The sequence below is a fragment of the Moschus berezovskii genome, chromosome 14 (assembly GCF_049115385.1).
Source record: "Moschus berezovskii isolate FMDL1 chromosome 14, NW_MosBer_1.0, whole genome shotgun sequence".
Lineage (NCBI taxonomy): Eukaryota > Metazoa > Chordata > Mammalia > Artiodactyla > Moschidae > Moschus > Moschus berezovskii.
Window position 1 is genome coordinate 63,206,012 of NC_142473.1, and position 12,888 is coordinate 63,218,899.

Consider the following 12,888-nt stretch of genomic DNA (forward strand, 5'->3'; position numbering starts at 1 on the left):
GATATAAAAGTGGTTGTAGAAAGTTTTATCTGTCTTTTGTGCAAAAATCCTGGAAGAACCTTCGTTCTAAAGCTCTAGATACCTAGGTGTCTGCTTGAAGCAGGAGAAAAGGAACAGAGGAGGAGAGAGAGGAGGGAGGGAGGGCGGGAGGAAGGGAAGGGAACGAGAGAGACAGAGAGGCATAAAGATGGATATTCAAGAGCCTAAGTTCCAGTGGGAATGAGTCATCTATAAAGCAGTAAATTTTTCTTGTATACTTTTTATAAAGCCATCTCGGACCATACACTTATTTTTTTTCTTCTTATTTTTGTTTTGTTCCTTCCCTCCTTTTTTCTCTTTCTTTATTTCTTTCAGAAAGAGCACAGAAATCAGAGATGCTGAGCCCTTGTTTTAGAATTCTCTTTCCCTCACTTACTAGTAATGTGTGATCTTAGTCAAATGACATTTTCTCTATGAACCTGAGTTTTCTTTTTGTAAAAATGTGGATAATGCCACTTTTCTATACTCCCTTACAGATTTTTGTTAGACCAAGTAGGAAGACATTAATGCTTGGAAAGCCATTAAGCAGTGTGCAGATATATAGACTTTATTGATTTAATGCATAGTCAGAGTGTTTTGGAGCCAGATACACCTGTATTCACCTGTTACTTTTGCCACTTACTAGCTTAGTGTAATTTTAGTTTCTGTGTGTAGAAAACTTACTAATACCTACTTCAGGGTTGTAAGGAAGAAATAAGATAATCTTTATAAATTTCAAGATAATCAAGTTCAGTTCAGTTCAGTTCAGTCACTCAGTCATGTCTGACTCTTTGCGACCCCATGGATCACAGCACGCCAGGCCTCCCTGTCCATCACCAACTCCCGGAGTTCACTCAAATTCATGTCCATCGAGTCGGTGATGCCATCCAGCTATCTCATTCTCTGTCGTCCCCATCTCCTCCCACCCCCAATCCCTCCCAGCATCAGACTCTTTTCCAGTGAGTCAACTCATCGCATGAGGTGGCCAAAGTATTGCAGTTTCAGCTTTAGCATCAGTCCTTCCAATGAACACCCAGGACTGATCTCCTTTAGAATGGACTGGTTGGATCTCCTTGCAGTCCAAGGGACTCTCAAGAGTCTTCTCCAACACCACAGTTCAAAAGCATCAATTCTTCGGCTATCAGCTTTCTTCACAGTCCAACTCTCACATCCATACATGACCACGGGAAAAACCGTAGCTTTGACTCGACGGACCTTGGTAATCAAGGGTATGTTTTATTCCCACTTCTTAGATGAAGAATTTGAAATTTAGGCAGTTAAAATGATTTGGTCACGGTTATTCTGGTATTAAATGAAATTACCAGAAAAAAACTCTTGGTATCAAATATGGGTTTGGCTTTTTAGATAAATTATATTAGGTAATTTCAAAGAAAGAATTCCATATGTTTGTAGCATAAACATTTGCATATGCGCACAGTTGAGATTCATAAAAATATTATTTGGAAACATTCAGATTTGTTGTTCTTTTGCATTTGTTAAGCAAAGAAAAATTGTCCAGTTTCCTTATTTTATTATCAAATTTCACAAATTAAAAAATGTAATTGCATGTCATGTTAATGACCCGAGAGAAAGGAAAAACTGATTGGCTTCTTTTTCAATTGTAGTGCTGGGTAACTCATAAGGCCTAGATGTCACTTATTATTTTTTATGGGCATTGTGTATTAGAATTTTTAAAATGAAATTTGATGGCTCCACTCACCTGTTAACCCAAGTCATATGGTAGGGTTCAGTTCTCATTTCATAAATCCCATTTGTCTCCCATTTCATCCTTTGTGTTACACTTGACTGGTAATAGTAGATTATGTTTTTTCTATGAAAACTTCCTTGATTATCAGTATCTCACCAAGGGCATAATCATGATAGATTAAAAAATAATCATGTAAATTATAATCATCTCATTCACATTTTCCAGAATATTTTTTAATAATGAGAATTTTTCTTTTTAAATATTGATTGGGGCTTTCCTGGCTTAAGAGAAGGCAATCATATTCAAATTATTTTATTTGATATACTCTTAGTTTAAATCTAGGGTTATATAAGATCTGATATTAGGGTTTAACAAGAAAGTATGACTACAATTCAACTACCTTGTTCACATATGTAACTTTTCCAAGCCTAGAAAAGTTCTCTGTTTAAATCATCCTAAACCGCTAGCAGTTTTAAAACTGAGGTGAACTATGGTGGAAGATTTTTACTTTTTCATAGATGTATAAAATAAGTATACAGCCTGGGAGAGGAAATTATTCAATCTTGTGATTTAAGTATGTACTGCTAACAGCCATAAAAATAATAAGACTTCAAGTATTGTTTTAAAGTTACTGTTTAAAAAGGTGGAAAGTATATGTAGCCATACCTTTTGTGCTGACAGTTATAGAAGTGCAAGGTTAAGTTATGCTAAAAAATGTATGTTAAAAAGCAGTGCCTATACCTTTTCATCACATTTACATCTGATATAATACTTTATATACCTCCTCTTCTCAGTTTTCATCAGAAGACTTCCTCCATATTATTCTTTGAATAGTAGGCTAACTTTTCTGAGGACATGATTGGAACACAGGACTCAGCTTGGTAGCTTGTAGCAAAAAAAAAAAAAAAAAATCAAAGCATAATTGTGCCTTGTCTCTGGCCACTCTCCCTGGAAAAAGTTATAACATTCAGGACAGAGAAATGTTCAGACCCATTACAGGAATTTCCTTTGTGCAATGTACACATGAACTTTTAAAAAAGTTTTATGTTTAAACATTTTTAACAGTCTGACTTCTAGTGTATGTTGTCATAATATGCAGTATTATTAGAATAATTGTTTTTATTTTCATCATATCAGTGAAATTTGTTGAGAGAGTGCATTAAACTAAAGAGGATAACTTTCAGAGGATGTGTTGAGAATATCTTGACTTCCAAATTAACTACAGTTTAACAACCTTGTTCACATATATATTTCTTATGCTCCAGGCCTGATTTCTTCCCACTTGGCCTTTTTGTTTTTTAATTGAAGTATAGTTGATTTACAGTGTTACGCTAATCTCTGTTATATAGCAAAGTGACTCAGGTTTGCACAAACACACACATATCTATATATATATATATATATAAATAGTATTTTCCATCGTGGTCCTGGTCTAATTTCTAGTTTCTTGCTCAACTCTCAGCTGGCTTTTTTTTAGTGCAGCTAAATAAAATAGCTAAGAAATAGATTCAGATCCAGTTAACTTCATTGTGTATCTTGAATGATCCAAGCATTTAAACATATGTACCTCTGTATATCGGAGAAGGCAGTGGCAAGCCACTTCAGTACTCTTGCCTAGAAAATCCCGTGGACGGAGGAGCCTGGTAGGCTGCAGTCCATGGGGTCGCTACGAGTCAAACATGACTGAGTGACTTCACTTTCCCTTTTCACTTTCACACATTGGAGAAGGAAATGGCAACCCACTCCAGTGTTCTTGCCTGGAGAATCCCAGGGACGGGAGAGCCTGATGGGCTGCCGTCTATGGGGTCACACAGAGTCGGACACGACTGAAGTGACTTAGCAGCAGCAGCAGCAGCACCTCTGTATATTGTATCCTGTTGTCCTGGTAAATCTTTTACTTCGAAAGTGTTTTGGCCACTACCTAGAAGTTTGGGGCTTCTCTGGTGGCTCAAACAGTAAGGAATCTGCCTGCAATGCAGGAGACCTGAATTCAAACTCTAGATCAGGGAATGACTACCCATTCTAGTATTCTTGCCTGAAGAATTCTATGGACAGCGAAGCCTGGCAGGATACAGTCCATGAATTCGCAGTTAGACTCAACTGAGCGACTTTCACTTTAGATGGGAAATTATATGTCACCTTACCAATTAGGCAGATATTGGGATATCTTCTTTAGACCTTCTTTTCTTTCTAAACTCTGGAAACGTCTAGACACCCTGGAATTTTAAATGACTTTTCTAAGGCAATATAGCTTCTTAGTGGCAAAGATAGAATTTATCACAGATGTTTTGACTTAAGCCCTGGGCTTTTTCCTGGTCTAATTTGTTAATTAAATATTTGTCCTATGAATACTGTTAGGTATAATTTCTCTCTCTCCTTGAATATGTTTAATATAAAGTGTTTAGAGAAACTGTGATAAAGTGAGTCACACCAATTTTAAACTGTTTCCAAATGATGAGAAATTGTTGGAAATATTTTTAGCCAGGAGCTTGAAAGCATAAAAAAACTAGCAGCACAACACAATGGCCAGTATGACCTCATGGGAGGAAATGTAAATTTGTCGTGAACTGGCCAGCCTATGACAAAAATTATTTTGTTGATACTTTGACAAATTCTTTTGGACTGATCAGTCGTAATTGATCCAAACTTCATGTAAGATAAATTGAACTCTAGGCAAAAATAAATATATTAATAATAGTATAATTGTTTTTCTATTTGCTATCAGCTCTGAAAAGCATTATGTGTGTTTATAAATAGGGTAAGCTGGCAAGAATAAATTTTGTTCTTACTAAGTGGTAATTTTCTCTTTCTGTGTTGGCTAGGTTTTTCTAGATATGACATTTGGTTCAGGAGGACACACAAGAGCCATTCTACAGAAGGAGCCAGATATTACTCTGTATGCATTAGACAGAGACCCAACAGCATATGCAATAGCTGAACAGCTTTCAGAATTGTACCCGTAAGTAATACTCTTGTATAGACATTTAATTTTGTTGTTCATTTTTATGGATCTCAGTTTACCATTTGGAATTTGTTTTCCCTCGTATGATATTATACTTAACGAAATATTTCCTCCCTTTTTATACAGAAATAATTGATGTAAATGATATTTTTAGAACCACTTAAAAATATTACTGCATTTATCCTTTGTAAATAAGTATAAACACAAAAAATTATTTTGGCCGATATTTGAAGATGTGTTGAAATCCATCCTTCAATAGTATTTTGGCAGATAATCCATACTTTAAAAACATTTAAAAATATTTTATTTGTAGTTTCTAAGAATTTAGTGGAGTAAATAAGTATGTAAAAATTCTGTAGAATTCGTGAGGTTACATACATCAGTGTAATGCAATTTTCCATGAAATCTTTTGGCAGTTCACAAATAAATTTAGACCTTTCTATCCCTCTATCAGAAATAGTGAGCATTGATGGTAGAACTTTAAAAAATTTAAGGTTATTGTGTTTATAAGTCATAAAAGCATTTTCCTTTAGAGAAAAACATTTGAATTAATGAGTTATGTCCATTTGCCATGTTATTTAAAAGACATCAGACTGTAAAACATAAATATCTTGGAATTCAGATGGCCATCTCCAAATATGTAAAGGGCTCTTTTCTGTAATGGGGAGTTGTTCTATTCTGCTAAGCTCCAGAGATTGAAATAAAAAACAAAATAGATGAGAAATTTAGAGGTAAATTGTGACTGGACATAGAGTTTTTACCAGTTGTAGCTGTCCAACAATGAAAAGGTCTCTTTGAGGTGAAGTAGGGAAAATAAGACCATGGAAAGGTTTAATCACAGGCTCCAACCAGTCCATTCTAAAGGAGGTCAATCCTGGGTGTTCATTGGAAGGACTGATGCTAAAGCTGAAACTGCAATACTTTGGCCACCTCATGCGACGAGTTGACTCACTGGAAAAGACTCTGACGCTAGGAAAGGTTGGGGGCAGGAGGAGAAGGGGACAACAGAGAATGAGATGGCTGGATGGCATCACTAACTCTGTGGACATGAATTTGAGTGAACTCTGGGAGTTGGTGATGGACAGGGAGGCCTGGCGTGCTGTGATTCATGGGATTGCGGAGAGTCGGACATGACTGAGTGACTGAACTGAACTGAACTGAAAGTTAGAAAGTTGGATTACAAATCTAGAATAGTCTTTTCAACCTCTCTCAGGTCCCAGACTCTTTGCAGATCTATGTGATTACATCTCCCAATAAAAGTATAAATAAATATACCTAGATTTTTGTTTGCAAGATCACAATGTTTGGGAAGTCCCTAGAAACACATTTGACCCCCATTTCTTTATTTCTAACACAAATGTGAGGGTGAGTTTTTATGGCACAGTGTTTTTTTTTTAATCATTCTGTCATTTTAAGCAAAGTAACTTAAAATGCACCTTCTTGAAGCCTTGTACTGGGGCATTCATATTTGTGAAACTTTTTAGGAGTTTACTTGATTATGATCTGAACATTTGTAGAATGAATATCAGTTCAGTTCAGTTCAATCGCTTAGGTCTCCATTATTTATCACTAGCATAGACAACCTCATTTTTCTTAGATATTATTGTTTCTAAAGGTGGTGATTCCCAAGGTCTCTTATTCTTCCAGACACTCTAGTTTCTTAAATGGAATCTCAAGACTGTATTCTCTTTGCAGTTTACAAATGTGGAAACTATTAGCTACGCATATTAGTTTGCTAAAAGGCACATATGACTTAATAGTGACAGAGATGGGATATATATTTTGCCCATCACCCAATAATCTAATTTTATTAAATTATAGTACCTTATCTCAAATTTTATTGAAGTTTTTTTTTTTTGGTTCATCCACAAAGTAATTCCCTTTAATAAGTTAAACAGTAACAACAAAAAAAATAAGTTAAACAACAAAAAGATAAAATAAAACAGAAGAGATAATTGAGCTCAGTTCAGTTCAGTCACTCAATCCTGTCCGACTCTTTGCGACCCCATGGACTGCAGCATGCCAGGTTTTCCTGTCCATCACCAACTCCCAGAACGTGCTCAAGTTCATGTCCATTGAGTTGGTGATGCCATCCAACCATCTCATCCTCTGTTGTCCTCTTCTCCTCCTGCCTTCAGTCTTGCTCAGCATCACGGTCTTTTCCAATGTCAGTTCTTTGCATCAGGTGACCAAGTATTGGAGCTTCTGCATCAGTTCTTCCAGTTAATATTCAGGGTTGATCTCCCTGCAGTCCAAGGGACTGTTGCGTCTTCTCCAACACCACAATTCAAAAGCATCAATTCTTTGGCGATCAGCTTTATGGTTCAGCTCTCACATCCATACATGACTACTGGAAAAACTATAGCCTTGACTAGACGGACTTTTTTGGCAAAGTAATGTCTCTGCTTTTTAATATGCTGTCTAGGTTGATCATAGCTTTTCTTTCAAGGAACAAGTGTCTTTTAATTTCATGGCTGCAGTCACCATCTGCAGTGATTTTGGAGCCCAAGAAAATAAAGTCTGTCACTATTTCCATTGTTTCCCCATCTATTTGCCATGAAGTGATGGGACTAGATGCCATGATTTTAGTTTTTTAAATGTTTGAGCTTTAAACCAGCTTTTTTACTCTCCTCTTTCACTTTCGTCAAGAGGCTTTTTAGTTCCGCTTCACTTTCTGCCTTAAGGGTGATGTCATCTGTATATCTGAGGTTACTGATATTTCTCCCAGCAATCTTGATTCTAGCTTGTGCTTCATCCAGCCTAGCATTTTGTATGATGTACTCTGCATGTAAGTTAAATAAGCAGGGTGACAGTATGCAACCAGAGAAAATCTAGAATCAAAGATACTGAAAAGAAAAAAAAAAATGGAGAAAAAATCTCAAGTGATCATTCTTTGAATATTGCAAAATCCCTTTCAACCTGATTGTTAAGGGTAAAGAGAGCAAAAATATTTATATAATTAAAACTGAGAGAGAAAACCAGCCATAGGCACAAGGTAGATTGTAAGGTAATTTTACTGCAATTCTGTGGCAACATATGAACCCTAGATTAAATGAATAATGTACTAACAAAATATAAATTATTAAAATTGACTCAATAATTATAAACCTTTAATCGGTTATTGCCATAAAAGACATTAGAAAGGTAACTAAAGTATACAGAAGAATGCATAGTGACCAGGTTTGCAATTGTTATCTAGCTCTTAAAGAATATGAAAGAGCATTGCCATTTATGCTAGTCCTGACCATGGTAAATATGCAGAGCTGTTAAAGTTCATTTTGTATTGAATTCAGCAGTGTTTTAATGCCTAATTCTGCTAGAGATAGTATAAACGGAAAAAGAAAAAGTCCAATGTCATTGGAAGCATATAAATGCAGAATTCAAAATGCAATGCTAGTATATCTAAGTCACCCATAATTTAGTTAAAACCTTGGGGTTTCAAAACGAGTTGGACAAAAGGAATAATAGCTAAGAAAGCTGATCGCCGAAGAATTGATGCTTTTGAACTGTGGTGTTGGAGAAGACTCTTGAGAGTCCCTTGTACCGCAAGGAGATCCAACCAGTCCATTCTAAGGGAGATTGATCCTGGGTGTTCATTGGAAGGACTGATGCTAAAGCTGAAACTGAAATACTTTGGCCACCTCATGCGACGAGTTGACTCACTGGAAAAGACTCTGATGCTGGGAAAGGTTGGGGGCGGGAGGAGAAGGGGACGACAGAGAATGAGATGGCTGGATGGCATCACCGACTCTGTGGACATGTCACAAAGAGTTGGACGTGACTGAGCGACTAAGCACAGCACAACACAGGGCACCTCTCACTTGAGGCTCTTATGACCTGCATGTGCCATATCACAAATTCTTTCATTGTAAAGATACTCAGTATGCCAAGTTGCCATAGTCTAAGATAGCTTTTCCCGAACCCTATTAATATTTATCAAATAGAGTTCTCTCAAAATTGATAAGACAACAAATTCCAGTTTGAAAAGTAGACTAATAATAGAAGGGTCAATCACTAAACATCAGTGTGTGAAAAGATGCTCCACATAAGTAGCTGTGAAAAGGGAGATGAAATTAAAATAATAATGGTATAAAACTTTATATGTAGTAAACTGGAAGACATAGCAATTTTGAAATTGAGGATATGGGGGAAAGGATTCTTAATTTTCATGGATATCTTTTAATATTAAAAAATAAATAAGCTGCTTAGAATCTATCACATCTAAATAAAAGAAGCAGTATCTGAAGAAACATATCCATCAGTTCAGTTCAGTTCAGTTCAGTCGCGTAGTCGTGTCCGACTCTTTGCGACCCCAGGAATCACAACACGCCAGGCCTCCCTGTCCATCATCAACTCCCGGAGTTCACTCAAACTCATGTCCATCGAGTCGGTGATGCCATCCAGCCATAGGCTTATTACAGACTTTGTGTATGCATTTTTGTATGTATAATCATAGAAAACTTGAGAAAGAAGAAATTAATAGTGGAGAGAGGTACAGAGAAAGGGAAAGTAACAGTTAAAAGGAACAAGACTAGATGAATGATCACTATCCCTGCATATATATGTAAAGTAGAAAAAGCTAAGTGATACTATATATTATTTATATATATTTCTCCAATTATAGTTATAGTATAAAAATGTACATAACAAAGATAAACACAAATTTGGGCTAGGGATTACTTCTGGGGATAATGGATAAATGGGTAGATGGTTGGAAGGATGGACAGATTAGATAAATTGATTATATTCTAAAAATACATCTATAATTACAACATATAGTAAAGTATGCAAAAAGGAAACATTTTGTCATTTCAATGTGCACATCTTTTGAGAAATTAATTTCTTTCTCTCTTTTATTTATTTATTTTGCTGTTGTCAAAGAGTAGACTATGCTTCTGAAAAATTCCAAGTTCTTCACTCTGTTCAAACTAAGTCAAAAATAGAAACTAACATTTTCACAAAAAAACTAAGCAGTTCATAGGAAAGCTGAATTTTAGGCTAACCCATTTTAGCACTTTCAGAAAAGATGACATGTCAGATCACCTGTTGTTTGAAAACAGAAACTTTTCCCTATTGCCTCTGAGGACTGTACAAGAGGAAACACATTAAAATTGGAGCATTGGGGTGTTAGCTGACTTTTACCACATGGAAGATGGATGTTGGAAGACAATTTTTTTAAACCTCTTTTTTCTGAATTTAGAGTTAATATGTGCTCTTCATATTGAGTTTAGAGAATATAGACATGTATAAATAAAATAAAAATTATAATTGGTTGCATCATTTGACTGTAGGTAAAGGAGTTATGGTGCTTCCCTGCTTGCTCAATGGTAGAGAATCCACCTGCCAATGCAGGAGATGCAGGTTCTATCCCTGGCTCTACAAGATCCCCTCAAGAGGAAATAGCAACCCACTCTAGTATTCTTACCTGGAAAATCCAGTGGACAGAGGAGCCTGGCAGACTACAGCCTAGGAGTCACCAGAGTCAGACATAAATTAGTGACTAACAAGCAACAACAACAACAACAAAAACTAAATTATAAAAATACAACAAGCTGTTGCTCTCAATAGTTTGTAAAAGTAGATATTTTCACTGGGTTAAACATATAGAAAAGTACACAAGAGAAAATTAAACTCACTTGTTAAACCATCACTTAAGTAGTAATGATTTTGTATATTTCATTCCATCTTTTTAATTGCTAGTGTTTCATTATAATATATGTATTATTTCTTTTGTGAACTTTTGGGTTTTTTGTTTTGCTTTTTATACCTTTAAAACTTTGAATATCTTGGCCAAGTTTAAAAACCATTTTGATCAATTGTAGTAAATACATAATAAAGAGTTGACATCTTTACTCTGGATCCCAATCCAGAAGCATGATATATTTTTCCATTGATCACAGTATTTGTGTTTCTAATATTTTTTCTTAATTAAAATGACAAAGTACAGAAAAGTGTTGAGAAGTAAATTAAAATAATTCATAGTCCATGACCACCAAAATAAGCAGCAACTTAGTTTACTAGAATTCTAATATAGTCTTATCTTTATCCATATTACTGCTATTCTAAGTCTTTCTATGCTATTTTATTTTAGGTGTATTTCCATTAAACAACAAATACCAGATGTACTTTGTGTAAACAAATCTGAGCATGTTTTCTGTAAAGGGTAATTAAATCAAGAGAAGCTTACTCTTTCTATGTCATCTTGTCTTACACTTTCTATTTTTGTGTTCTATTGAAATTTTCTTCAGCATTTAAATTTTCTCTTGTCCCTTGTCAATGTATATATATTTGTCTTTGCCTTTTCTCTAGATATTTTGACAACATTTAAATTTTTGTTTCAATTTACTACTAACTGATGTTAAAACTTTTTAAGATGCAGTTCAGTTCAGTCACTCAGTCGTGTCCAACTCTTTGTGACCCCATGGACAGCAGCACGCCAGGCCTCCCTGTCCATCACCAACTCCTGGAGTTTACTCACACTCATGTCCATTGAGTCAGTGATGCCATCCAACCATCTCATCCTCTGTCGTCCCGTTCTCCTCCCATCTTCAATTTTCCCAGCATCAGGGTCTTTTCCAGTGAGTAAGTTCTTCGCATCAAGTGGCCAGAGTATTGGAGTTTCAACTTCAGCATCAGTCCTTCCAATGAATATTCAGGACTGATTTCCTTTAGGATAGACTAGTTGGATCTCCTTGCAGTCCAAGGGACTCTCAAGAGTCTTCTCCAACACCACAGTTCAAAAGCATCAGTTCTCCAGTGCTCAGCTTTCTTTATAGTCAAACTCTCACATACACATGTGACTACTGGAAAAACCATAGCTTTGACTAGACAGAGTTTTGTTAGCAAAGTAATGTCTCTGCTTTTTAATATGCTGTCTAGGTTGGTCATAACTTCTTCCAAGGTGCAAGCGTCTTATAAGTTCATGGCTGTAGGCACCATCTGCAGTGATTTTGGAGTCCAAGAAATTAAAGTCTGTCACTGTTTCCACATATATTTGCTATGAAGTGATGGCAAATAGTTATGACCAATCTAGATAGCATATTAAAAAGCAGAGACATTACTTTGTCAACAAAGATCTGTCTAGTCAAGGCTATCGTTTTTCCAGTGGTCATGTATGGATATGAGAGTTGGACTGTGAAGAAAGCTTATCGCCGAAGAATTGATGCTTTTGAACTGTGTTGTTGGAGAAGACTCTTGAGAGTCCCTTGGACTGCAAAGAGATCCAACCAGTCCATTCTAAAGGAGATCAGTCCTGGATGTTCACTGGAATGACTGATGCTAAAGCTTAAACTCCAATACTTTGGCCACCTCATGAGAAGAGTTGACTCACTGGAAAAGACTGATGCTGGGAGGGATTGGAGGCAGGAAGAGAAGGGGATGACAGAGAATGAGATGGCTGGATGGCATCACCAACTTGATGGACATGAGTTTGAGTGAACTCCGGGAGTTGGTGATAGACAGGGAGGCCTGGCGTCCTGTGATTCATGGGGTCGCAAAGAGTCGGACACTACTGAGTGAACTGAACTAAACTGAACATATGTTCATACCTCTCGAACCTAGGTCTGCTTGGAATATATTAATATACGTAAGCTAGCAAGTTTTTATGATTCAAACAAAACAGAAACCAATGTGTAGATGACAGTTACACTTTCTAGGATCCTGTTGCCTGGAAATCCCAATTTGCCTGGAGAATTGAAAGCCCCTGAAAACTACCTTCTCTTAATCTTTGCTTGACTGTTTCGCAATGAATGAAACAGATGTGAAATACAGACACTGACTATGAACAAAGGACATATAGTTGGGGAATGGAATTGAGTTTCAGAGTAAGAGATGTCTGTAGTCAAAATATTTGCAGTGTATACTACTAAATTTTATACTTTAAAAGGGTAAATATTACGGTAAATGAATTGCATCTCAATTTTTAAAACTATGATTGCTTTTAGATTCAGAGCTTTTAGTTTAGATTTATATGAGATAAGTGCCTTGTGGCAGAAAGAGAAGAAGAACTAAAGAGCCTCTTGATGAAAGTGAAAGACGAGAGTGAAAAAGATAGCTTAAAACTTAACATTCAGACTAAGATCATGGCATCTGGTCCCATCACTTCATGGCAAATAGATGGGGAAACATTGGAAACAGTGGCAGACTTTATTTTTTGGGGCTCCAAAATCACTGCAGATGGTGATTGCACCATGAAATTAGA

The 12,888-nt window shown here is 36.2% G+C and overlaps 1 protein-coding gene across 4 annotated transcripts in view; it reads left to right on the forward strand.

The window, feature by feature from the left end:
• Positions 1 to 12,888, forward strand: part of METTL15 (methyltransferase 15, mitochondrial 12S rRNA N4-cytidine) — a 221,251-nt gene that overhangs the window by 104,387 nt on the left and 103,976 nt on the right. For all 4 annotated transcript variants that reach the window (XM_055423756.2, XM_055423755.2, XM_088843203.1 and 1 more), the window contains one exon: positions 4,549 to 4,685. In XM_055423756.2, coding sequence (XP_055279731.2) covers positions 4,549 to 4,685 — 137 coding nt within the window. The remainder of the gene's footprint in view (positions 1 to 4,548; positions 4,686 to 12,888) is intronic.